Here is a 27,341-nt window from a genome sequence, read left to right as displayed (position 1 = left end):
GTTGCTTTGACCACGATTGACTGAAGACTGAACCATGCATCGTCGATTCGTCAACCCAAAGCTAGATAATCTAAACCTAAACACATTTTCCGAGTGTTTATAGTAGAGAGAGCGAGAAAACTCAGAATGTGATTCACTTCGCTGCAAGATTTGTTTACTTTAGAATTCCTTGCGCCGCAGAGCACAGTCCCTTCTTTAACTGTCACGCTGTACGTTCATAAAGTTACACATATGTACAATTTTTATTCTTTAATTTCATCAATTCCAAAATTTATCATTATGTTATAATTTGTTGATTGGGTGATACAAAATCAAGATTATCTCATTTTTTTGATAAGACGCTGGGCAACACAGAAGAAGGTCCAGAAACGTTTACAACGCGTAAAAATAGAGAAATACAAACATATTTCGCTGAAAATTTAGTACCGCGGAAAACAAATATTATAGACCGGTGGAAATCAAATCAGACACGATTTCCAATACTGTCTCGAGCAGCTAAAGATTGTCTTGCTGTACCAGCAACACAAGTAAAAAGTGAACGCTTATTTTCTACTGCCGGAAACATAGTAATGCAAACACGAGCACGATTGCTGCCAGTAAATGTACAAGGACTATGCTTCTTACATGAAAACTTAAAATAAAGTATTAATACATTTATGTTAAAAAACAGTTTCATATGCTTTTATTACTATCAAATGCCCAACAAACAATCGAACCGTAGCGTCGAGTCGATCGGTCGAGCCGCCCGAGAGTTCGAATGTCTCGGGAGCCCGCTCGACTTTGTGTAGCTCGATCTAACGCAGAGATGCCAGAAAAGCACCGCTGGGTGCACACGCCACATGCCAGATACGCATACGTGAGCTCGTGGAGTTTCGGAAAGTCGACAAAGGCAAACTGACGCATGCCCTCTTTCTCGATTCTCCGAAGCTGCCCGAAGTAATTTCGGATCGCCTCGTGGGAGTCGAGAGAGAAAGGCTCACATTTGCCTTCTCGCTCTAAACAACTGAAATCCGACCTCCCGTCAACGGCATACGATTTGGATTCTCGAGCCGAGATTCTCGACTGCCCAGGCATTTTTACTTTCCGACCTATGTAGGCGCACATAAGCAAAGTACCCATAATGAAAAAAAAATTTTGTAAAATTTATTTTACGGAAATACACGTTTTAAGACCTCCTGATCATATTTTAATTATTGAAAAAAAAGACATTTTTTTTTATTCCCATGTATGAGCACACATATGTATATTATTAATACGATTGAATATAAATAGCTGAATGAATTTAAATGAAACTTTACATTTAAGTTTTATGTTCTCATTTCAAAGGCGTGTGGACGGATTCAAATACGTGAACACTAAACGTAACGATGTAATTATATTATTTAATATTTACTAACTATTTAACATAAAGAACATAAAAGAAAGACATAAAACGTAAACGTAAAAGATCATAAACGTAAAACTATGATTGCTCTCGACTAACGTTCGATACAGAGTGACGTTCCTGCAGTCAAAGTCGACCCTTCCTTATTCCTATCTTATAATAATGATCTAAACAAAACGCACGTTCGAGACGCAGTTTCTAAAACATATTTCAGCTTAAACCTAAACACCTCACTCGATACCTACTCTAGCTTAGACTAAACACTCCTATCGACGCAAACGATAACGGTTCTCCTAGCCACGCATACACTCCTTACAGATTATACCTCTTGTTTCATAGTTGTTCCGATATATAGGCATAATGTATAAAAAATCTTTTAAATGTTTCATATAAATCTTAGGACGAATTAAATTTTATATAAAAAAAATTATATAAACTTTTTCTCTATCTTCTCTAGAAAAGAAAACATTAAATGAAATCTTATACATTACATGCTTACTTAAATCGCATTGAAAACGAATACCACAAATGTTTTAGAATAATGTGCAAAATGTGATTGCGATTTTCGCTAAGACAAATTGAAAACTCGTTTCTAACAAGGAAAAGTTGGAATGGTACCAGGTTTTGGGTTAGGTTTTACTTTGAGATATTATTAAAGTTATTACAGGTACTTATCTTCAAAAATAGAAATACGTTCAACAATCAGCGTGGCGTGAATGACAAGGTATTTGCCTGCAAGTTCCGAGCTTCTTCTGCTCTGCAGGTTCAAACCCTGCCAAAACAAATACTTTTCTTTTATTTTTTCAATCATATTTTAATCGTACACTAAATGTGACATTATATTTTTGTCTGACCTTCGAATATTTTTTTTTAAAGTTATATTTAACCGATTACATTTAACATATGTTATTTTCAATGTACGAAGTACATGAATCTGGATGGTACTTTTCACAAAAACAGTCAAAACATAAAAATTTCAAACACCACGTACATTTACTGAAAGTTTTGTTTTCACAGAAATTACAAAATTTTGTATTTAACTCTGATGGAAAGGCCGCTTCATTTACATTGATAAAATGTGAACGATTTTCGGATAGTCGTACCTTGTAGCTCGTACTTTTTACCTTATGCTACAGGTAAAAAGGGATATAGCTGGGAAAAATAGTTTTATGACATTACCTGCTAATTTATGTTACTGTTCTACAATGAAACGCTATGTTTTGTACCTTTAAAAATATTCGACTATGTGCTTTTAAAATTTAAGATAAAACCCATACTTTGTATTAAACTGGCAAACGGGATCACTTTTCCTTTGTTTCTAGTTAGTTCTATTTAGTTCGTCATAACCAATTGATACGGTTATTTCAAAACAATCGAGGAAAATCATTATTAATTAATTTCTGCAATTATTAATTCTACTGTTTTGTTTATGTTATAAAAGTAAGAACTCTTCTTATTGAAAAATACCACAGCGTGCACAATACTGGTAAAGAGTGGAATCTCATTTTAATTTATTAATTTTCAATCTTAAAGTATTTTGATTTTCAAAAATCGTATTAATAATATACATATGTGTGCTCATACATGGGAATAAAAAAAAATGTCTTTTTTTTCAATAATTAAAATATGATCAGGAGGTCTTAAAACGTGTATTTCCGTAAAATAAATTTTACAAAATTTTTTTTTCATTATGGGTACTTTGCTTATGTGCGCCTACATAGGTCGGAAAGTAAAAATGCCTGGGCAGTCGAGAATCTCGGCTCGAGAATCCAAATCGTATGCCGTTGACCATAGGTCGGATTTCAGTTGTTTAGAGCGAGAAGGCAAATGTGAGCCTTTCTCTCTCGACTCCCACGAGGCGATCCGAAATTACTTCGGGCAGCTTCGGAGAATCGAGAAAGAGGGCATGCGTCAGTTTGTCTTTGTCGACTTTCCGAAACTCCACGAGCTCACGTACGCGTATCTGGCATGTGGCGTGTGCACCCGGCGGTGCTTTTCTGGCATCTCTGTAGCGTAACAATATTTTATCGAATTATAGCGTAATAATAAAAGTATTCAATTGTAATAAATTTTATAACAATGATTCATTTATTCGTACATATATATATAAATCATATTGCATTCATAAACTATAGAAGCCATAATTTATCACTGATTGGCTCCTGCGTTCAATCGCGTAGTTTTCTTTAATTTCTATCCTCACGGAATATTATAAAATAAAAAAATATTGGAAAATAGTATAAAATACATGCAATTACGAGTCATAGATATACAATTTTACTTAATTATTTAGAAATTTAAATATATACTGGTTATACGTAGTTACACGTGTTGCATTAACTTTTCTTTTTATTCGACGCGTCACGTGATCCACCCAAAATATTTAATGGCTGCCAACTCATCGATATGTTGACGGTTTGTCGTTAATGTCTACCAATCTTGACAGTTTCCGCTGGGAAATTATTCAACCGTGGTATTCCGATGAACCTCCTCGAAATGCAGAGAATATTATTTATTTTCGCAACGTTAATCGCGTACGTACATTGCATAAGGTTCTATCTGGAGCCTAATTCGTTAAAATGTTTAAAAGAAGAAGTTCAGGCGAACGTTCTGGTAGCTGGAGAATACGAAGTTTCCGTCACACCGTCCGTTAAAACCGAATATGTCGTAAGTTTTTTAATACTTATAACTCAATTCGAAACAACGATCGTGTTACGATATTTTGAGGTTATATTCGTTTAACCTCGTCTTACATATGTTATCTTTTGCGTTTGATCGTTACGAAATATAATTGATAATTTTAAAGTAATGTTGCTTCCCTAAATCGATCAAATTCGCATATTATTAGTTTTCGTTAGCATTATGAAATGTATTGCTTCGGTGTGATAGATACGGGACTCCAAGGGACATATTCTACATAAAAAGGACGACATACCTCATGGAAAAATGCTAAAATTTACATTTGTCACCGAAGTGTATGACACGTTCGAGATTTGCTTCATGGCCCACGCCTTGCAACCATCCTTCTCTGGTAGTACGTACAAAACATGCTTTGAAAAAAAAAATGATAAGATGATGATTTTAACGAACAAACACTTTTTTCAGCGATAAAAGAGAACAAACAAGAGATTTATTTAATTACAAAGCGAGGTATCGAGGCAAAGAGCTATGAAGGAGTAAGTTTCTTCTATGATTTTAGCAACTACATATTTAAAACCTTTTATCAATGCTAAATTATACTTCTAAACAAATTTTTTGTTAAATGTCTGACCAGCCGAAACAACTTTAAAACATTTTCTCACAATATTTCATCTCTTTTCTTTGTTCTATATATGGCTTGTATGGGTGTTACAGTTGGTAATGTAGAGAACTTGGTTTATTTAAATGTCACCGGCATGAGTTTTAGTACAAGCTAGTTTGCCAGGGTATTCTAAAAGTTTCCAGAAATTTAAATAATTACAAACTGTATCTACGATAATGTTTCATTCACAATGTAATTTTATTAGAAATGGATGAAAAGTAAATTGGTGGACTTTGAGAATATCCTTGATTGATTTATTATCATAGAATTTTGCTTTCACTTTAATTATTTGCAGTTAGTATTCAATTTTGCAACAAGAGAGTATTTCTAACATTCAAGTTTCTTATTTGTGTTTTTATTTATAAAGTGACTAATTGAATTTTTATTGATTTGAAAGGGTATAGCCGGATAAGGGGGTCAAATGTGCCCTTGGACCAAATTTAACATATAATGCATCCATCGATAGAGCATCAGAATCAAACATTCTGTGCCAAATTTCAACCCTCTATCTTGTTCGGAAGGGTAGTTATAGGGAAAATCCGGATTAGCGAATTTGTGCCCGTTTTTCGTATTTTAATCGAGTTCGAAAATTACGAAAAAAATCTGGTGCATTGTGGTTATCGAGATACGTGTTCAAGAATTATTTTCGATTTTTCACTTCCAAATTCAAGGCGTGAAAAAATACCGATTTCGTATTGAAGCTTTCAAGACACTAGACTTATATAATTACTGTAAATACGTATTATCATTGGTTATGTCTCTGAATTTTTTCAAATTTTTTAGTAGTAGCAAAAATCAAAAACCGATTTTTTCGGCGTTTTTAGCGTAAAAAAGCAACTTGACTATATTCTATGGTTTTAAACAATTCTATGTTTAGTAGAACGATATATAGAATAGAAAAACAAAAATAAGTCACCAAATTAAAGGTGCCACGCGCGTTATATTCAGAAGTATCAGCAGTATTTACAAGAGCTTCGATGGTGCAGTGAATAAGATGCCTGACTGTGGATACGCTGCAAACTTTTTGACTCCGGTTCACGCCCCGTTTAAAGCACATCTTTTTTTTATTTTGTTAATTATATATTTTTTCAATCTTCATTGTCATATGGTGGAAAATTGAAAAAGTATATAATTAATCAAATAAAAAAAAGATGTGTTTTATTTTTTTTCTTGGTTTTATACATATAGTTTGGTTATAGGTTTGACGTCTGGCGACCGGGGCTACATCGAAAAAAAACCAACCTTTCGTTATTGGTCTGGTGGTAGGCTTGTGTCCCAGTGCTATGGGAATGGTTTATCTGACTATATCTTGGTAGCAAGGGGGTTTTTCTTGTTACCTTATTTCTTTGGGGCAGTATGTATGTTTATAACAAAACCACTGGGTTCTCTATTGCTGCTGGTGCTTACTGACTAATACTTATTTAGAGACTTATTCTACTTATAACTAGGGCTATTTACATATGTACATTTTTTATTAAATCCTAATCTGGGCTTTTTCACTCCTCTATGGTTTATATCTCGGAGTGTTTATGCTCTATTTTGGGCTGTTGTTAGCCTACCCTTAACGTCTTGTATTGTGGTGTCCTGGTCAGTTAGCCACCAGTATTTTTGTTTCTGTTATTTATGTAGTCTGTGGGAGTCATCGTGATGCGCTTGTTTGCTTTGTTCCTTTTCCAATGGTACAGGGCGGGTATATTGTCTTGATTTTGTGTTATGCCGATTTTGTCAAAGTAAATGAAGGTTTCGAGTGGTAGGTATCCTGTTTGATTCTGGTCGTGCGTGGTGTGTTCGTTAACTATTGCGAGGCTTTTGATGATTGGGTTGTCTATTCTTGGAAACTTACTGAAGTAATCTGGTTAATTTTAGTGTGAAGCAGTCGAAGCATGGGACTTTGGCTTCATTGTAGAGGGCTGCATTGCTCACATAATGTCTACAGTTGGAGTGGGCTGATCTGTAGCGGTTGAGGCATGCCCTTAAACATCGTCTCTCAAATTTCCTGAAGGCTTCCATTACTGTTGTGTTGGTGTTTCACCATATGGGAGCTGCATAAGCTAGGATTAGTCTTATCAACAGCATGTATAGGATTGTTTTCGTTTTCGGGGTTAGGTGCTTGTTGTGAAATATGGTGCTGTTCGCTCTGTAGGCGTCGAGTGCTTTTGATATTTGTTTTCTGTGGTGTGTATTGCCATGTAGTAAGTAGTCAATATGGTATCCAAGGTATTTAACATATTGCTTATGTGGTATTGTAGATTTGGTGGTAGTTCCGGGCACTGTTGTAGAGATGGCGAGTTCTTTGTAACCATTTTTCTTTGGTTTAGAGAGGTAGCGGAGTGGTTTTCTATGCAGGATGGTCTCGCATTTTGCCGGGTTTAATTTTAGGTTCCACATTGTCATCAAACTGTTTATTTTTTCTACGAGTTCTTCTAATTGTGTTTGAATTGTTTGCAGTCGAGTTCCTGCTACATATATTTTGATATCGTCGGCGAAGGCTATTGCTGCTGTATTGTTTCCCGAATTTAGGTCAAATAGGTTGATCACTTCGCTAGTGTATATATAAAATAGTATGGGGGAATTGACGTTTCCCTGTTGTAGGCCTTCGCGTATGCTGAATTGTTTGTTTGAGAGTGGGTGCCATCCAAGGTGCAGAATGTTTTGTTCGTTATCATGTCTGTAATGAGTAGTGTAAGGTTTTTGGGGAACTGCCTTTTATGTAATTTGTAGATCAGTCCGTTGATCCAAACTGTCAAGCATCTTACTCACTGCACTATCGCAGCTCTTGCAGCTCGTAGCACCTTTAATTTGGTGACTTATTTTTATTTTTCTATTCTATATACCGTTCTACTCAACATAGAAATGTTTAAAACCATAGAATATAGTTATCTATTAAGGGGAATACAAAAATTGAAAGTATAAGTTGCTTTTTTACGCAAAAAACACCGAAAAAATCGGTTTTTGATTTTTGATACTACGGCGCACCCTGCCGAAAAGTCTGAAAAAATTCAGGGACATAACCAATGACAATACGCATTTACAGTAATTATATAAATCTACTATCTTTAAAGCTTCAATATGAAATCTATATTTTCCCGCGTTTTTTTGCGTTTTTAATTTTTCATGCCTAGAATTTGGAATTGTAAAATCGAAAATAATTCTTGAACACGTATCTCGATAACCACAATGCACCAGATTTTTTACGTAATTTTCGTACTCGATTACATGCGAAAAACTATAACTACCCTTTGGCACAGAAACTTGGCACAAAATGTTTGATTCTGATGCTCTATCGATGGTTCCATCGTGTGTTAAATTTGGTTCAAGGGCACATTTGATCCCCTTATTCGCTATACCCTTTGACCATCAAAGCAATTAAATGACTGACTTTTCTAACAGATAGGCGAAGCAGCCAAATTGAAACCTTCGGAAGTGGAATTGAAACGTTTGGAAGACTTATCTGAAGCAATTTTTAAAGATTTTGCTCGAATGCAAAAGAACGAAGAAGAAATGAGAGACACCAACGGTAAGAAGCTACAATTGTATTATTTTTTATTATTCAAAACGGAAGTGGTGACTTTTTAAAATTTTCAGAGACAACAAACACTCGAGTGTTGCATTTCAGTATATTTTCCACGTGTTGGCTGTTGGTGCTTTCTACTTGGCAGGTCTTCTATCTGAGACGCTTTTTCAAAGCGAAGAAACTTATTGAGTAAATAGCAAGAAGAAACTGGGAATTTACAAACTTTTCACAAAATTTTATTTATTTAATTTTATTATTTTTAATTCGAAAGCAGATTATCAGGATTATGGGAAAAATTGACCAACTCGTACTTTGTATATTTCATTACATTTGAATAAAGCAATCAACAATGTTATAATTACATAAGTATACAAATTTAAATTTTTCTTTTATAGCCCTTCAAATTTTTGGGAAATGTATCAAAGGTTTATAAAAGAAAGATTTAAAAATCTATAAAGTAAAATAAAAAGTATGTGTCGGTAATACAGAACCTGAACTATAAAAGATAGAAAATGTTTCAATTTGTCTAATTGATTATGCGAGGTTATAGTATTTTCCTGTTCGTTTATTTATAAGTAAAATAGAAAGTAGGCGTCGGTAATACAGAATCTGAATTATAAAGAGTTGAAATTGTGAAAAGGAGGAAAGAAACAGTATCAGATTGAAAGTATGTAAGGAGATTTAAGGAAAACGAAGGTAAAAATATTCAAGCACAAGAAAGAATAGGAATAAAGGAAAAAAGTGACGGGATTTAAGTGAGGTTAGATCGCCAATATCAAACAAACCGAACGACCAATAAAACAGACAGCACAAAGATTTCATGCTTCTGAAAGAATATTATACACGTTAAAGAGCATAATAACTTAAGTGATAGCTTATTGAAAATATTTCCTTATTGAGTAATAAGTAATTTAAAAATTTTGTTTTTTTGTGAACAAATTTTTAATTTGATCAAAATTGATCGATTTCGAGTCTTGAACTCGATTCGTGTAAACAAACATGGCGGTTTGAATTTAATCTAGAAAAGATCGTAAATTTTACCATTCCAACGTTTCTTTATATAAATCGCGTAAATATTGTATTATAGTTTCGTAAAGTGATAATGAAAGAAATGACGGGTACAGTGAACAGCATGATTAATAATCGAAATCGAGATTGTTTAGGATGCAGAATTTTTAGTGGTTGTGGTCTGATTGGTTCTGGCTTCTATGTTTCTTATCACTCGAAGAAATTTCAGGGATATATTGGAAAATCTATTATGTACTCGATTGGAAGCGGTAAATTGATTTTTTCCTTCCAATTTATATATTTATATAAGATAAACGCATCATAACCATTTGATTAATTGATCTAACCTAAAACCAATTTAGTCTTGAAAATTTAGTTAATATTCCAATTAACTTAAAATTATGCTTATTATAAACGCATCATAATCATTTGATTAATTGATCTAACCTAAAACCAATTTACTCTTGAAAATTTAGTTAATATTCCAATTAACTTAAAATTATGCTTATTCTATATGTGACATGGTATTCGAAATTATTTTCAAATGGAAAGTTTTAAATATAAATGTTTTCAGGATTAATACTCCTTGGTACTGCTCGGGTTTTGGATCTTCCACCGTTTCGTAAACAATTTAACCATGAATAAGATGAAATGTCTATAAAATTTTTATTGCTTACATAAAGGTTGTATTTTCTCCCTTTTGTTTACTATTTACTTCTAAGAAGAATCTAGATATTTTTAATAGTATTTGAAGATAATCTATATTTAACACGTTCACGCCATGGGCTGATTTTTATACTTTTCGCTGCGAGGCGTAGCTTAAACAAATGCTCTGCTTCATCGGACGGGTCAGTATTGTTTGTGATTCAGTTGGCTCAACTATCCGTTCAGTAACACAGTGCATGCGTTTACATTGAAAGTTGTGTAGCCCGGGCTTTCAAGAAAAAGAACGCAAAGATGCAAAGAATGTTACAAATGTTTATGTAAAGGAAATGGTAGACAGTGTGCCATGAAGAAAGACAAAAAAGTAACGACGTATTGCAACCAGTGTGAGGACAAGCCAACACTCTGTTTAGAATGTTTTCAAAATTTGCATAGGTACAAGTAAATAATTACGCTAAGTTTAGGATTTTAAGAAGTTTAGGAGGACTATGCATTATTATGTGTCTACGACCAAATTTTTGTTTTTTAATTTATGTTTACGATGTTTAGATAGAATAAAATAAATCCTACTTTCTTCAAATAATATACATTCAATTCACATTATTTACATTTTCAATAGAATGATAATTCTTCATAATTATTAAATAAACTAAATTTTTAATGGTACGCAGCGTCTGATCGAATGTTCAAGCGTGACCCACCGGTGATGCACACCGCTCGATGGGACAGTCGTGCGTGACCCACCAGTGGTTCACGCCGCCCGATGGGAAAGTCGAGTGTGACCCACCGGTGGGCCACGCGTTAATAAGCACAAAATACAAAGCTTCGTTCAATATTTTAGCATTAATGACATCGGATCATTTTTAATCAAATAGTTGATCTATTTTGAGGAAAATAAATTTTCTATGAATGGAATTCAATTGAAAAGATTAAAAAAATAATAGCTTCGAACTGTTATATGTTGGTTCTGATAAAAACTGTTTAATGGAACTTTTACTTTCTAGAACTGTTATGGAGAATCAAAATTCATGAAAAGTTTTCATGAATTAGTTTCAGTTATGGTTATGGGTTTTAATATAGATATTATTTAAGTTCTATATTAGTTACGGTTCTGGTATCTACTTTATATCAATTCTATATTGATTCTATATCTATTCAGAATGATTTTTAAAGGGTATAGCCGGATGAGATGGTCAAAAGTGCCCTTAAGTTAAATTGATCAGTAAGCATATAAGTTAATAGACCGTTCAAAGAAAACCATTTGTGTCAAGTATCAACCCGGTACCCTTACTGGGAGGGTAGTTACAGAGCGTAACGCAATTTTCAGTTTAAGCTGTATATCTTTTGTTGTATTGTATCAAAGATTTTGAAAAAAATTGGGGGTATTTTGCTCTACGACGTACGTGTTTGTAAATTTTTTTAGAACTTTTCACTTCAAGATGGATTTTTAAAAAATTCGAAAAGTTTAAAAATATTCTTTTTTAATAGAAATTATTAAATGACCACGTTTATATTTTTACAGTGTTAGTGTATTGTTATGATTATTAAAAAATCAAAAACCGACATTTGCTTATATTTTTACCTTAATTTTTTTATGTGATCATGTTCGTATTGTTACAATTTTAATGGCTTGTTACCGTTATAAATATATAATTTTTTTAGATTTTTTGTGGAGGTGTATCACATAAAAAATAATTACAAATTTTATTATTATACATTGACAATAGTTTAACAATGTGTATCGTTAATTATTTTGAAATTATTTTCAAATGATGTGGAGATAAGAAAATACTCTTACGCAAAAGTCGCTGAAAAATTATTTTTATACATATTCAAGATTAAAATATTTTTTAAATATTTTTAGAACATTTATAAGTAAATATAGATCATTGTTATACAGGGTGTTTGGCAACCCCTGGGAACAACTTTAATGGGAGATTCTAGAGGCCAAAATAAGACGAAAATCAAGAATATCAATTACTTGATTGAAGCTTCGTTAAAAAGTTATTAAAAAATTTCATATCTTTCTGAAAAAATTATTTTTGGGTGCTGGGCTCAATTAGAATCATTTTTGGTGAACAGACATACCTCTGAAATCCAACCCATTTTTGAGAAAAAAATTCGAGTAGGTACTAAAATTTTTAGACAAAATTAAAAAATTTCAAATCACTATAAAAAAATTATATTTAGTTACACGGGTCAATTACAAGCATTTTTGGTGAATAGACATACCCTGAGATCCTACCCACTTTCGAGAAAAAAATTCTTTATCGAAAATCTAATGTGGGGCCAGAAATGCTTCCTTGTTGCAAATCTTTAAAATGTCATAACTCCTGAACGGATTAGAGGATTTTTATTTTTCAAAAAGCAAACAACGCGTATTTTAGTGGAGAATATGTAGAAATTCTAACAATATTGAAAAAATTGTTCCTTAACACCGTAAAGTGAGAAAAACCCCTTAAAACTGGTCCAATTTTCAAACGACCATAACACCTACAATAGTAAATATATCTCAATGAAAGTTTTTTCTGAAGCAGAGCTCATGGACACCTACAAAAAAGTATTAGACAACTTTTCTGTAGAGCGTCAAGCAAATTTATTAAAAATGAAAAACAAATTTTTAAGAAAAATTGACAGGGGGTTTTCCCCGATTTAGGTGCCTAATTTTTTCGGCGAAAAAAAAATTTCAGATCGTTCTAAAAAAAATATTTTTGGCCGCAGGGGTCAACTACAATCATTTTTTGTCAATAGGCATACCCCCGAAATCCTACCTACTTCCTAGAAAAAAATTCGAGAAGGTGTGAAATTTTTCGACGAAAACAAAAATTTCAAATCGTTCTGGAAAAATTATTTTCGTTTGCGGGGGTCAATTACAATAATTTTTGGCGAATAGATATACCCAAAATTCTATCCATTCTCGTGAAAAAAATTCGAGAAGGTGTGATATTTTTCGACAAAATTAAAAAATTTCAAATCGTTCTGGAAAAATTATTTTCGAATTGTTATATTTATAACAGTTCGAAGCTATTATTTTTGTAATCTTTTCAATCGAATTTCATTCATAGAAAATCTATTTTCCTCAAAATAGATCAACTATTTGATCAAAACTGATCCGATGTCATTAATGCTAAAATATTGAACAAAGCTTTGTATTTTGTGCTTATTAAATATAGGTCATCTTCAAATACTATTAAAAGTATCTAGGTTTGGGTTATATCCTTTAAATGTAAAACTGAAACTGGAATTGAAATCGAGATATGATAGAATCTTCTTTGTTCATAACAGTTATTGCATCATTTCAGTTTTCATATCTGTTTTAATAACCAAATCCAGTATAACAGTTTTGAAACTCTGCACATGATATACTTCACACAAAATGAATACTATATGTATATGTCAAAGAAAGCTAACATGATTGATAAAGCTATAATCAATTATATTTTAATTCCAGTTGATTTTTCATACGCTTTCAATACACAGAATTCTCGTTCAAAATTGTGCAATTAGTCGTTTCTGATCCGTTATTACGTAAACAACAATTTTGACAATTCAGTTTCAATATATATAAATGGATTGCAGAAGGAACAAAATTTGATTAAATATTAAATATTAAATTGCCTTTAATGATCACAGTGGCTAGATTATAATGGAATTCGACAAACTGTAGATTATGTACAAACAATAAATCTAATTTCTGTAGTAACACAAGTTTCTATAAAACATGATTTAAGAGTGTATCAAGTATCGTGGCGCTTTTGTTTATTATTTCGGTCGGTTTATTGTTTGTATTTACATTGGAATGATCATTGTTTGTTAACTGGCGACTGTCGGCTTAGAAGACTTTGTAATCCCGTTGTCGCCGAACGCCAAACAAAAGCCTAATAAACAACATCCTCTTGATAACGAACAGAAATTCCATCAAGATGCATCAGACAAGTTATATACTGCATGCCATTTAACGCAAATAAAATATTGATAAGGATCATTCGGGATTCAGCAGATTGAAAAGTTTCGAAACCTTTTTCGACGCCACTATATAATACTTATTTATTTTTCTTTTATCTGAATCCTTATCAATCGAATGCAGAAATTAACGTGATTAACGTTATCTAGTCGCGTCGAACTATAAATGATATACCAATCGTTCTGAAACACCGATAACGGGATTGTGTAACTTTCTTTCTTTTCTAGAAACTAAGTTTGCTTCGAAACATTGTAATTTATTTGTCAAATATCTTTTAAATTTACAAACTTATCATTGCATGTTTAGCATTGTGAATTTCGTAAATGAGCAAAGAATAATTTTGTACGATCTGTTTCGATCAGGATAGATATTCAGAGATTTCTTCGTCTTCAAACTAAGTTTGTTTTGTAACATTGTAATTTATTTATCAAATATCTTGAAAATTTACAAACTTATAGTTGCACGTTTAGCGTTGTGGATTTCTTGAATGAGCAAAGAATAATTTTGTACGATCTGTTTCGATCAGGATAGATATTCAGAGATCTCTTCGTCATTCGTATTCGGCATCCTAAAAAAATGATTAGTAATATTTAATAATAGATTGGTGGTTGAACTTGAGAATTAGAGAATATTTGTTATTTATTTCTAATGAAACTTTTAGTTATTCCAAGTCACAATTTTTGGTCATATATTAACAAAGACAATTGAATTTAAAATTTATTGAAAATTTATTTGTAATTTAAATAGTGTTAAAATTGTGCAAATTTTAGGATTCTTCCATTAGTAAACAATATTGCAAATTTAATTTGAAGATTACTCTTTCTTTTTTGTGAAAATACTGTTTAAGACTTATAATTTAAGTTTCGTTGCTCCAGTCTTAAACTAAATTTGAATTCCTTGACAATTCAATGGTTTCGAATCATTTACTTACGTATTTCATGTAGGATAAGAAAATGTCGTAGATCATTGTCATGAAGTTTGTATACAGCACACGGTAGCGAAAAGGTATGAAAAAGAAATTCACACACTGCATGGGAGGCCAGAAACAGCAGTCGATCTTAAAAAAACATTAGTTTCTATTATTTACAAACTTTTTAACGCTAGGTTCACAATTAAAATATTGCTTATATTTTTATTGAAACTTATTTACATTAGAATGCAATTTTAAGATTCATATTCTTATTTTATATTGATCAGATTCAGCACAAATTGTTCAGAAATAATATTTATGAGTCCCGTAACTTCATATATGAAATCTGAAATTTATTATATCGACAATTGCGTTAAAATACAATTTTTCTTTCAATTCAGATACATTTTTCTATCTTATGTCAATCAAATTCGACATACTGATTGCAAATAATGTTTATCAGTTCTTTCAAGTATTGAATCTTCTCGTAAACTTAGCATTAGAACTGGACTTCAAATATTAGAACCAAATGGGATTCCCAAGACTTTCGAGACTTTGTTATAAAATAAAAGCTTGAATTTGTAACAGAATAAGTATTTCCAAAAGAATTAACTTACTTTCCATGTGTCGTAGAGTTTCACTTCCAATTCCTCGCAGATCTCCTCGATCTTTCGATGTTCAAGTATTCCAAGACCTACGAAAAATATTCCCAAACATGTGGGACTTGCTATGGTTTGGTCTAAGCATGTCTTTTTAATCACTGACAACGCGTTTCTTCCAGGCAATACTTTATCCAAAAAAATGTAGAACCAATGGTGGAAAGGACCTTGAACCAAACCCACCGTTGTCATATTTTTAGTTCGCACATAATCGTGCACGTACATTTCTGTGCTTTCTGTATCGTCTTCCAGAGACGCTGCAATTATTCGAGTTCCATCTGGCAAGAGATTGTTATTCCTCTTCCAAAATTCACTGCGTTGTTGAATTAGGTCTGCGGTTGCCATCATCAGACCACAACTCACTGTGTTCGTTACAAACAGGTATTTGCCTAATTGATTGGGGTAAAAATATTATTCCAACGATGGTTTAAAAGAATGAAATTGTGGAAATTAAAAATTTCCAACTGGAAGTTTTGTATAAATTAATATTATTTTTAAAAATTTGACTTTTTAAATTTTAATGATTTTTCGACTTCATAAAAATAGCTTTTTTTAATAATTTGAAATGCGTTTAAAAGATGATTTTCTAAACAAACTGAATGCTTTAAGAGCAAAGCTGGGTCTTGTAAATTATAAAAAACTGTTTCAATCGTTTATAATTCGCAGAAATCGTAAAATATTTACCTCTGCAGAGTTCAAAGACTCGCAGAAGCGACGAAATTTAACATTTTCGGATCAAGTATAAGCAAAGTTTTGCTTTTAACTTTGTTTTCGACTATTAAACGTACCAAATAACTTCCGCCACGCGGTCATTTGCAAAACGAACTCTCAATTTCGTCTTACAATATTTTTCACGTCCGAATCTTTCTTCTTAATTTGTTCGAAAGTCGGCGATTGAAAATTTTCACTGTTCTGTGTACTTTTTAGTACTATATGATCATGCGATTATTCTTGATTTTTTGATGTTTGTGAAGACGGAACCTTGGCTGAACACGACCTAACATACCGTTTTTTACTAACTATTAGGCTGTTTTTCAAGCAGAGTTTACAAACAAATACACGTTGTCATGTTGCGCTATAAATCCGCGAGTTTACTGCTACGAAATTGATGAAACTGCGTTAATTATAGCGTTGGGATTGTGGAGTGGGTAGGAATCCCCACTATGGAACGCTTTCCACTTGTTTGTGCATTATCTCTTTCGTTCTTTACCTGGAAATTATGCTAACAATGCGATCAGTGAACCTCCACGCACGCATAATCGTTGTTTACTACAAGCTAACTGCAAGCTTAATTGAAAATGTTGGTCTCGTAACATTAAAGTGCTAATTCGACGCAACTATGGCAGTAAAGTTGCAACTGTAGGAACCTTTGATTATGATTACGAGGATTATCAAATTGGTGATCTCAACTTCCCCTTGTTACTTGGGTGAAAATATTCTTCTTATCTAACGCAGGTAATTCTAAAATTCTGTTGAGAATTAATTATAACAGGAGTGTTTTAAAAGAAACAGTACAGAATCTCAAATTTTCTATTATTTATTAGTAGTCAAAACCTTATTAAACAACACGATTATTTAGTTGGGACAGTCTTTGGTTTTGGCAAACCTTCCCTGAATCCATTCCTGAAACAAATAAAATTAAATTAAACTATATAATATAAACAACTTTTAATTTAATTTATCGTTTGATTACTAAATCGTTAAAAATTAACAATTATACGAGGTATTCGGCCACACCTGGGAAAAATTTTAATGGTAGATTCTAGAGGCCAAAATAAGACGAAAATCACAAATATCAATTTCTTGATTGAGGCTTCGTTAAAAAGTTATTAAAAGATTAAATTAAAAATTTTCAAATCATTCTGAAAAAATTATTTTTGGTTACGGGGGTAAATTACAATAATTTTTGGTGAATACACATACCCCTGAAATCCTACCCATTTTTTGAGAAAAAAATTCGAGAAAGTGTGATATTTTTCGACAAAATTAAAAAATTTCAAATCATTCTGGAAAAATTATTTTCGGTTACGGGGGTAAATTACAATAATTTTTGGTGAATACACATACCCCTGAAATCCCACCCATTTTTGAGAAAAAAATTCGAGAAAGCGTGATATTTTTCGACAAAATTACAAAATTTCAAATCGTTTTGGAAAAATTATTTTCGGTTACGGGGGTAAATTACAATAATTTTTGGTGAATAGACCTACCCCCGAAATCCTACCCATTTTCTAGAAAAAAATTCAGTCCGGGCGGAACTTTAAACGTTAATAACTTTTTAACGAAACCTCAGTCAAGAAATTGATATTCTTGATTTTCGTCTTATTTTGATCTCTATAATCTCCCATTAAAATTTTTCCCACGGGTGGCTGAACACCCTGTATAGAGAAATAAATATATCAATTTTTTTTTTTTTTAAATTTAAAATGTATTTTGTACGATACAAAATTTATTTATAAATTAATTAAGTCTTATAATATTCTGTTCGTTTGAAAACTTTGTGTCTAAATATGTCGAAAACAACTTGTTTCATAGAAAAGTGTGAAGTTTCCAGGTGAAAATACAAGTATTTTATTTGTTTTTTATTTATCCAGAATTTTCGAAACTCCGGTGTAATAAAAACCTATATTTTTTTTCTTATTGAACGAGAAAAACGAGATTTATTAGACTGCTTTAAAAATATATTTTATGAAATAGAAATTTTTCCAAATTTTTGAAACGAAAGCTTTTTTATTTTTTCTAATAATTAAAAGATAACACCTCCACTTTTTGACTAGTAGAAAAGGATCGATCCAATGATCAACAAAATCTACAGATTTAGTCTGTAATATCCGAGTTAAAACCAAGAAAATATTAAGAAATTGAGAAATAGAATAGAAATAGTTTAGATAATTTTAAAAACGTTTGGCAAATAAAAAATTTGTAATTTGTGTTTTGAAACTATTATGTTTAACATTTTTCTTGAAAATGTGTCATTTTTTAGATATTTAGATGTTAAATTTGCAAATTAACATTTCATGTAATTATATATTATAGTAGTTATTTATGAATATTTACTTGAATTTACGCCGAACGATCTTCAAATAACGCATACGGCCAGTGCCAGTTGTCTTCCTCCTCTTGGCCTTCACCGACCAGTTATCTGATTAATATAATATTAATTTTTAAAAATCATTGGACAATGCCCTAAATTAGAATGAAAATGTTAAATTCACTAGCAAACTAGCTCACCTAAATATTGGTTTAAAAAATTCAGTACAAAATTCCAATTTATTAATGAATTTACAAAGAAAACATACAGTCAGTCACGAAAGTCTTCATACACCTCCTAAAATGGTCATTTTGAAGAAAATAAACAACAATTTCATATAATATTATGTTTATTTATTAATATGTAGAATATTATTAATTAACCTATATAAAAATGTATTATTTTTTAAGAATATTTTATGCAATAAGAAAAAAGCGAAATATGTATGTCACAAAAGTGTTTGTACACTAAAATATGAAGTTAGTCCTCCTGTCCTCCTTTTGCCTCTAAAACTGTTTTTAATCTTCTTGGCATAGAATGGACTAATTCAGTTGTAAAATCAGACGGAATTTTTTTCCATTTCTCTTCCAATACAGTTTTAAGGCTTTGTTTATTTATCTTATGCTTCCTAATTTTGCGTTCCAAATAATTCCATACGTGCTCTATAGCATTCAAATCTGATGATTGAGGTGGTGAAAAAAGCTGTTTCGGGACATTGTACGGTATCCATTCCTGAATAACATGAGCTGTATGCTTAGGATCTTGGTCTTGTTGGGAAATCCAGTTGTTTTCTAGTCTTAATTTTGCAGCATCACTTTTCAAGTGGCTTTTAAGTATGTCTAAATATACCCATCGATCCATAACAGAATCTATAAATACTAAACTCCCAACTCCTGAGGCTGCCATTGAGCTCTAAACCATAACAGATCCACCACCATGCTATACAGTTGGTATTAGGTTTTGCAAATCAAATGCTCTGCTGCTTTTCCTCCATATTTTGCCTCTTCCATCCGCTCCAAAAATATTATACTTACTTTCGTCAGTGAATAATACTCTTTCCCAAAATTGTATATTCTCGTTTTCATGTTTTTTTGTGAATTCAATTCTCTTAGAACGGTTGATGACACTGACTAAGGGTTTCTTCCACGACACATGACTACGATATCCAGATTTTCTTAAGATTCTTCAAATATTTTCAGGGTGTACTGTTTTCCCAAAATCATTTTCTATTTCTGCGGCTATTTTTGGAACACTTACTTTTGGTTCTTGGCGAATAATTTGCAGTACAGATCTGACGTCTCTATTACTTAGGATTTTAGCACGACCACTACGTGTTTTCTTTTTATGTTTACCAGTTCTTTTGAATTTTTTTATTATCTACTAAATAGTAGAATGTTTTCTGCCCACAATGTTAGCAATTTCACGTAGAGATTTCTTCACCTTATACAATTTGACAATTAATTCCCGCATTTTAAACATCTATCAACTGAATCACAACGTAATGACAACGTAGACAAGACATTATCAGGGAAATCCAGGTATGTATGTTTCAAAAATTTACTAGATTTATTAGATTTACTGCCTTCGTATTTTAGTGTACGAACAATTTTGTGACATATATATTTCGGTTTTTCCTCATTGTATAAAATATTCTTAAAAAAAAAACAATTTTTATGTAGTTCGATCAATAATATCATACATAATAATAAATAAATATAATATTTGGCAAATCATACTTGAGGAGCTGACTAAGAGATCATCATACCATCCTACCAGGCTTTAATCAGATCCATACTCGACTATGGGTTAATAGTTTATAACTCTGCTAAACCCAATACCCTGTAAACAATCGACACAATTCATAACGCTGCTCTAAGAATAGCCACTGGAAGCTACAGGACTAGTCCAATAAATAGCATATTATTTGAATCAAAAGAACCATCATTAGAACAAAGAAGGAAATACCTGAGCCTAAAATACACAGCCAAAATGTCCTCCACTCCAAATAATCTCTCATACAACAACATATTTACAAACAGATATATCCACCTACAAGCTAAAAAACCCAAGTTTCCAAATCCATTCTATGGAAGAACTGCCAAATACGATAGTTTCACTGTGATTATATCAACACCAACTATTCCATGTAATTCAGGAAAACAGCTCCTTAGACCCTAAAACCATCAGAAACCAACGTCGACCTCGCAAAGCTTCCCAAAGACCAAATAAATAGCACAGAACACAGATATGACTTCCAACAACTATGCAACAAATAGCAAAACCACAAAAAGATATACACTGACGCATCAAAGACTGACCAGGGAGTAGGAGTTGCCATCGTCTGCAACACCAAGACCAAAAAATTCCACCTCCCAGTAACCTCATCCACTTCTACAGCAGAAGCCTGGGCAGTTCTCGAAGCTCTTAACCACGTACGAAACCACAATGTCCAACCTTCCATCATTTTCACCGACTCAATGAGTGTACTCATGGTAATAGCAAACATAAATCGTGAAACCAAACATGAAATCATTCTAAACATCCAATATACCTATACGGACCTCACCAATAACGGCAAACAAATAACCCTAGCCTGGGTTCCATCTCACCAAGGCATCAAAGGAGACGAGGTAGCCGACACAGCCGCCAAAGAAGTAACAGCACTTCCAACAGATAACACCGGTAGACAAGTCTCGCACCAAAACCTCATTGTCGCATTGCGCCCTATCGAACAACAATCATGGAATAAAAATTGGACCACATCGAAGAAAATAAAAACACACGACGTTATCCAAGATTTCTTCCAAATAATGCCTAGCAACAATATGAGAACGAAAGGCAGGATATTCATGGCCAGGCTTAGAACTGGTCATTGCAAACTCACACATGAGTACCTAATTATGAAAACAGAACCACCAATGTGCACTGTCTGCATGAAAATCATTACAACCAACCACCTACTATTCACATGCAAAAGATACAACACCCAAAGACAAAAATATAAAATAACATCGACAGAAATTCTAACAACAAAGAAACACAAAGAAAACACTCTAAACTACCTAAAAGATGTCAACATTTACCACTGCATATGACCGGACAGAAAAGAAGGAAACAGGTGCTAATAGTCGCTAATGATCTGTAGGTCGATACGACATAAAACCCAAAATAAAAACAAATACATATAATATTATACGAAATTGTTATTTATTTTTTTTTAAATTACTATTTTAGGGTATGTACAAAGATTTTGGTGACTGACTGTAGAAGTTTACGAATCAATCTAAGATTTGTCATTCATGAATAAAATTTGCCCAATTCTGGTATAAAAGTGATTAGAATAATTAATATTTAATAGACTTACAAGATCGCATCTTCTTCTCAGGATACCCACATTGTGCACATTGTGATTTCTGGATGTGGTATGAGCTCCGTCCACATCGTCTGCACAATGTGTGAGTCTTGTTTCGCCGTTTTCCAAAGCTCGACGTACCCTTCGTCTGTAAACATCACAATTTCACATTTTCAATTCTACATTGTATTTAAATTTTATAATTTCAATTTCACGTTATATTAAAATTTCATAATTTTAACCACATTATATCAAAATTGTATAACTTTAATTCCACATTGTATTCAAATTTAAACTCGTAAACATTAGAATTCGATAACATTAAATATTTCACAAGCAATTGATATTTTCAAGTCAATTTTTCCGCGATTCAAACATTTCTAACATAACCTTTATCAAACATATGACGTAAACAACCTATTTATTTTAATCTCCAGACCATAACTATAACCATATATCACTTCTATGGGAATTAAAAAAACAATTTTTATAGTTTTTGTATAATAAATTTTAATGATTGTTTTATAATAAGTAGATTTTAACGGATCAAATTTTCGCTCACCATTTTGCACGAAGGAACTGTTCGAAAGAAACGTAACACGAATTACGTTCCAAAACCATACGTTTCTTGTCCAAACCCAATGTTACCAGATCGCGCAGTTATTCTCATGTGTACCCGGTGCACGGTTTGGTAATAATGCCAGAAATTGACAAACTTTTTTTTTTATAATTGGCCAGATACTACATACATTTTGGTTTTGAAGACCAAAAGTCTATTATTTTTCCAGAAATTTTTTTTTATCATTCGAGCAGCCAATATAACCGATATAGTCCATGAATTGCATTCCAAATTCGTACGTTCCTTGTCCAAACCTAGATTATGATAATGGTTCTCAATTTGAAAAAAACATAAAAAGATTGTATGATACAAAAATTTTACTTCGTAATACAAAGTTGAATTTTAAGAAATTCGAATTAAAATTAATTCTAAAGAATTGTTTTTCATTATCCAAGCAGCCAATGTAATTGCGAATAATTAAATTTCTATGAGTTTGTCAGGATCTGTAAGAACTTCACGAGCATGTTGACTTCCAGAGGTCACAACATGTTGTGGACCCACCACACAGTCCTTTAATTCTGAACCTTCTTCGATGATGCAACCATTACACAATATGCAATTATTTATTACGCAGCTGCAAACAATGTAGAATATTTAGAATATTTAAGTGCAAAGATTAATTATTAATTAAATTACCTTTGCTTGATTGTCACATTTTCCATAACAATGCTATGTGAAATTCTAATTTTCGATTCAATGATTGCATTCGATCCAATGTGACTTTGTTTAAGGGATGTTTTCTCATTAATAATAGCATTGTCGTTTACATGACAATCTTGTATTTGCGTACTATGTATCGTTGCCGTGTTTGAAATACTCGGTACATAATCTTTGTCATTGTCATTAGTCCACCAATCTGATATCTAAAATACTTCTTCTATTAATTCTGAATTATTAGTCTAGAAACATTTTGTTTACCTTGGCGTTAGCAAAGTGATACATTTGTATAGTGTTTGCTCTTAACCCAAATTTTCCATCCACAATGTGTGCATAACACCTAATTATGTCACCATGATATGCATCCTCTAAATCTGTACTGTGATCATTATATGCTGACATTTTCCTAATTAAATCGTCTAATGGTTTTTCCACAGCAAAGCGGAAGATATCTTCTTTCAAATCCACTTTTATTATCGAAGTATTTTTGTCATCCTTACATTGTTTTGGTTTGGACAATTGTTTGCTAACAATATGTGGAAGAAGCTCTCCTTTCAGTGTACTAAAATTTCTACAAATAAAAGAATAAGAATAATTTGTCCAGAACTTTCAGAGCTTCGGTTAAAAAATATTACTTACTTATTGTGCACCAAGAAATCCAAAACCCATTTGTTAATAACGTATAAATGAGCATCCATCAATTTCGAATGAATAGTGAAATTTGTGTGTTTTTTAAGGAGCGTCTGTGAAATATTAATAGTTTTCTTGAAATCAGAGGCTGAGGCCAAAAAAATTAGACGTCCTGTTTCATTGTCGATGCCAATTAAATCAGTCTCTGGTTTCTGTTTGTTTTTGGGGCCTGGTGTTGTGAAATCCTCTGGCAGTTTAGGTGTGGGCAACATTAACGCTGTAATGCTTGCATTGTATTTCCTGTATAGATCCAAAATTTCGCGTATGTCAATGTTGGTGATTAAATCGCACGAGATCACTAAGAAATCAGTGATAATTTTCTCGTGTATCAGTCTGATGGAATCTGCGGTTCCAAGATCTTCTGCGTCCTCTACAGCGACAATGTCCGTTTTAATTTTAAGGTTTAATTTATTTAACGATGACGATACGTCATGCTCTGTATTTTCAGAGACGACAACAATAGCCTCTTTAAAACCGGCACGCTCCAAGAGGCGAAGGGGGTACCAAATCATAGGTATATTTCCGATTGGAAGCAAACATTTATGTTGTCCTTGTGTCAATTCCGTCATACGAGATCCTCCTCCACCGGCAAGCACAATTGCTTGGAATTCTTTGTACATTTTTTTGCGTATGCTGCAGTGAAGGTTTCAAAAAATTGTGATAAATCCACTTTGAGTAACAAACAAACAGAGATCTTCAAATATTTTTGAAGATAATATTTAAATAACAATATGGAAATTTGAAAAACGATGCAATGATAATAGGAGAAACAAAATATTCAATGGAACCAATTTTTTATGTTAAATGATGATTATTTTTTATAAACAATACTTCGACAATGTTTTGTGACAAGTGTTATTGATCTTTTAGCGGAGTGTTGTTTAAAATTTTCAGGTTAGGTTTGCCTGCCATAAGTTGAGTATGGCTATAGCCGAGTCTTTTTGGCACAAAAATTTTTGTCGAAATAATATTGTACGCATGTATCGTATAATATCAACATTCATTTCAAATTTATAATTAATATATATAATTTGAATGTTGATATTGATATATATATTTTGTCAAATTTTTAATTTCCAATATATATCAATATCAATATTCATTTCAAATTCTCAACTTTTAATTTCCAATATAAATGTAATTTGAAATGAATGTTGATTTTGATGTATGTAGTGTCACAGCCGACTCTAGTACTAGCCGTGCTATGAAACGTGGCAACACCGCTCATGTGCGGATCGGGAGTCCTATTTTCAATAGTGGAGTTTTGTGTTCAGGATTATAATTAACGTTATTTTGCGATATAAAATTATACTAATATACAGTATTTTTTATTAATTATGTATAAGGAATATATGAATATCATAACTATAGTAAGTAGAAGTAATACAGAAGTATATTAATATTTATAAATGTGGTATATATTTTGTGGACTGTCGGAATAGTTTGGTGTTGTGATGCATTATATTTGAAATATTTACAGAGATTTCAAGAAAATAGAAGTGTGAAACAAGTTAAAACCATCTTTGAACCAAACTGAAGGATTTAAAAATTGATAAAGGTATGTATAAGGTAATAGAGACCTGAAATAGGCAAAATTATTGGTACGAAGCCAAACAGGTTAAGTGCCCGTGGAAAAGAGGTTAGCATAATTAGCTATTGAAAGGAACAATTATGGAGTTAATTATAAAATCGTGTTAGAGGACAGTATGATAATTGTAAAAAATTTCCTCACCACCCTAGGGGTATTTACCATGGCGCGTTACCTTTTTTTTTTATTATAATGGGTGGTTCGCCAATAGCCATATCATCCCATTTTCTAAAATAAATTAATATTTTTAAATAGAACATAACAAAAACATAACTTTTGTATTCTTAAAGAAATAAAGTATTACATTTTGAAATAATAATAAATAATTTTGAATAATATTAATAACAAAACATATCAAAACATACTTTGAAATTCTCTTGAAATACAACTAATAAAACTTTGAATCTTGTGAAATAGTATTCATAATAAAAATATACTAAGCAAGTAAATAAAACTCTGTTAATGTATTAAAACATATTGAAAGGAATAAGTTAAATATATATAAAAATTAATGTTTTAAGAAAGATAAAATTAAAAAAAATCATTGAACATCTAGTTCCTATTAAAAGTTTTTAATTTACGATTTTTAGAAGTGATGTCTGTATGTGTTTCCAACTGACTATTATTTACAGTTTTCACATAATCGTTTAATAAAATATTTGAAAAAATTGATAATAATTTAAACCAAATACTTTGGTAAGCTCGACCACAAACGCATGTATCTGAAAATGCTAAATAATGTATGTCTGATTGAATGCTAATATATGTTAATTTACATAAAATATGTTTATGATTTCCAGATTGCAAAAATTGAGATTCTAAATTGCCATCGTTTATTATGGCTTCCATTATTGCATACATATGAATAAATGAGGCTATCGCTTCTTCAGTGGGGACAGAAAGGCCCCCTCTTTGTAAGTGATCAAAATATACATCGCCTACAGTTTTACCTTTATCCTCCACAACTAATAAACGACATATATTGCAATTTAATTTTTTAGCAACAGAATGGGACCCATAACCAGAAATATAAATTTTAATGGAATCATCTACAACACAATCGGACAAGTATTCGGTATCGAAGATTCCTGAGAAACAAGTCACATCAGTGGGAAGATCATGAAGATCGTTATTATTGTCATCACAAATTCGAAATTTATTTTTGATTTCAGTAAGAGAAAACGAATTTGCCGATTTTGTAAATATCTAAATAAAAGTCTATAATTTCCAAATCGTTTTTCTAATTTTTCGGTTGTAAAATGGAGGGTACTACATTCCTTATAAGCCTTGGACATCTCAACAAAACATTCTCCAGTACACCATTGGGCGATAGAATACCGTGGTACCTTTCAATATCAGTTTCTGCAAAATGCAAACTACAGACGGCAGAATATTTTGATGGTGTCCAATTCTTACGAGGAATAGCAACCCTCCATTTCTCCCGCAATTCCTCATCTTTGGGGAATAAAAATATAGAATTGTAATTATTATCTTTTAAGGTACTATCATAATTTCCCTTGCAATTGGGAACACAGCAACGCCGTGGCATTATTAATGAATATGTGAAATTTATAAAAAAAGTGTATATAAAACAAAATGTCCAAAAATGCTATAGATTATATTAAATAAGTGTGCTACACACCAAAATCAAGATCTGTAGAGTTAATATAAATAAATGAAACACCTGGATTATTGCTCCGTTGCTCACATTTAATGGGCTTCGGTACATTAATATTTGAAACATTTGAAAGATAGGCGGGAGACCGGAAGGCCGGTAGATGGAGCCTATGTAGCCCAGAGGCCGGTGGGTAGTGGGAGGCTGGGAGGCTGTTACGGTAGGTTGGGCTAGGTATATCGAAGCCGGACTCCCGCGGTGTTGCTATTTTATTACAGCACGGCTAGTAAGTACTAGAGTCGGCTGTGGTAGTGTATGTAATCACGTGGTAGCAGTGTGGCCAAGACTACATAGACTACATAGTAAGACTATCTAGTGTAACTTTT

The 27,341-nt window shown here is 32.2% G+C and overlaps 4 protein-coding genes and 1 long non-coding RNA gene across 10 annotated transcripts; 2 read left to right on the top strand and 3 right to left on the bottom strand.

Moving 5' to 3' along the window:
- Nucleotides 1-3,741: 3,741 nt before the first annotated feature.
- Nucleotides 3,742-9,100, top strand: LOC122403012 (transmembrane emp24 domain-containing protein bai). 3 transcript variants are annotated; one of them, XM_043406282.1, is made up of 6 exons: nucleotides 3,747-4,051; nucleotides 4,274-4,418; nucleotides 4,490-4,560; nucleotides 4,739-4,741; nucleotides 8,076-8,202; nucleotides 8,271-9,026. In XM_043406282.1, exons 1-6 carry the CDS (start codon nucleotides 3,866-3,868, stop codon nucleotides 8,390-8,392), a joined length of 654 nt encoding a protein of 217 aa, XP_043262217.1. In that variant the 5' UTR covers nucleotides 3,747-3,865; the 3' UTR covers nucleotides 8,393-9,026. The 3 variants fall into 3 exon arrangements, with proteins under 3 accessions (XP_043262220.1, XP_043262217.1, XP_043262218.1); XM_043406285.1 differs by lacking the exon at nucleotides 4,739-4,741 and having other exon boundaries at nucleotides 3,742-4,051; nucleotides 4,499-4,560; nucleotides 8,271-9,100; XM_043406283.1 differs by lacking the exon at nucleotides 4,739-4,741 and having other exon boundaries at nucleotides 3,749-4,051; nucleotides 8,271-9,020.
- A 3,881-nt stretch (nucleotides 9,101-12,981) lies between these two features.
- On the bottom strand, nucleotides 12,982-16,920 carry LOC122403013 (mpv17-like protein 2). Of its 2 annotated transcripts, none has more exons than XM_043406287.1 (4): nucleotides 16,088-16,920; nucleotides 15,362-15,792; nucleotides 14,766-14,891; nucleotides 12,982-14,402 (listed from the first exon to the last, which is right to left on the bottom strand). In XM_043406287.1, exons 2-4 carry the CDS (start codon nucleotides 15,749-15,751, stop codon nucleotides 14,385-14,387), a joined length of 534 nt encoding a protein of 177 aa, XP_043262222.1. In that variant the 5' UTR covers nucleotides 15,752-15,792; nucleotides 16,088-16,920; the 3' UTR covers nucleotides 12,982-14,384. The 2 variants fall into 2 exon arrangements, with proteins under 2 accessions (XP_043262222.1, XP_043262221.1); XM_043406286.1 differs by having other exon boundaries at nucleotides 16,192-16,917.
- A 4-nt stretch (nucleotides 16,921-16,924) lies between these two features.
- Nucleotides 16,925-22,464, bottom strand: LOC122403016 (60S ribosomal protein L37). The gene is made up of 4 exons (XM_043406294.1): nucleotides 22,349-22,464; nucleotides 21,799-21,934; nucleotides 18,461-18,545; nucleotides 16,925-17,026 (listed from the first exon to the last, which is right to left on the bottom strand). Exons 1-4 carry the CDS (start codon nucleotides 22,349-22,351, stop codon nucleotides 16,975-16,977), a joined length of 276 nt encoding a protein of 91 aa, XP_043262229.1. The 5' UTR covers nucleotides 22,352-22,464; the 3' UTR covers nucleotides 16,925-16,974.
- A 251-nt stretch (nucleotides 22,465-22,715) lies between these two features.
- LOC122403000 (translation initiation factor eIF-2B subunit gamma) lies at nucleotides 22,716-24,935 on the bottom strand. Its single transcript, XM_043406262.1, has 5 exons — nucleotides 24,870-24,935; nucleotides 23,702-24,385; nucleotides 23,324-23,633; nucleotides 23,042-23,268; nucleotides 22,716-22,979 (listed from the first exon to the last, which is right to left on the bottom strand). The coding sequence occupies exons 2-5, from the start codon at nucleotides 24,370-24,372 to the stop codon at nucleotides 22,823-22,825; spliced, it is 1,365 nt and encodes a 454-aa protein (XP_043262197.1). The 5' UTR covers nucleotides 24,373-24,385; nucleotides 24,870-24,935; the 3' UTR covers nucleotides 22,716-22,822.
- Nucleotides 24,936-24,988: 53 nt separating this feature from the next.
- Nucleotides 24,989-26,982, top strand: LOC122403017. 3 transcript variants are annotated; one of them, XR_006259570.1, is made up of 4 exons: nucleotides 24,989-25,122; nucleotides 25,233-25,310; nucleotides 26,141-26,254; nucleotides 26,342-26,536. It is a non-coding gene; the product is annotated as an uncharacterized LOC122403017 (long non-coding RNA). The 3 variants fall into 3 exon arrangements; XR_006259569.1 differs by lacking the exon at nucleotides 24,989-25,122 and adding an exon at nucleotides 26,840-26,982 and having other exon boundaries at nucleotides 25,152-25,310; nucleotides 26,342-26,511; XR_006259568.1 differs by lacking the exon at nucleotides 24,989-25,122 and having other exon boundaries at nucleotides 25,152-25,310.
- Nucleotides 26,983-27,341: the final 359 nt, after the last annotated feature.

Source organism: Colletes gigas, unplaced genomic scaffold (genome assembly GCF_013123115.1).
Source record: "Colletes gigas isolate AHSC1104 unplaced genomic scaffold, ASM1312311v1 Colletes_gigas_Sc00043, whole genome shotgun sequence".
Classification (NCBI taxonomy): Eukaryota; Metazoa; Arthropoda; class Insecta; order Hymenoptera; family Colletidae; genus Colletes; species Colletes gigas.
This window is presented reverse-complemented; position numbering and strand designations above follow the sequence as displayed.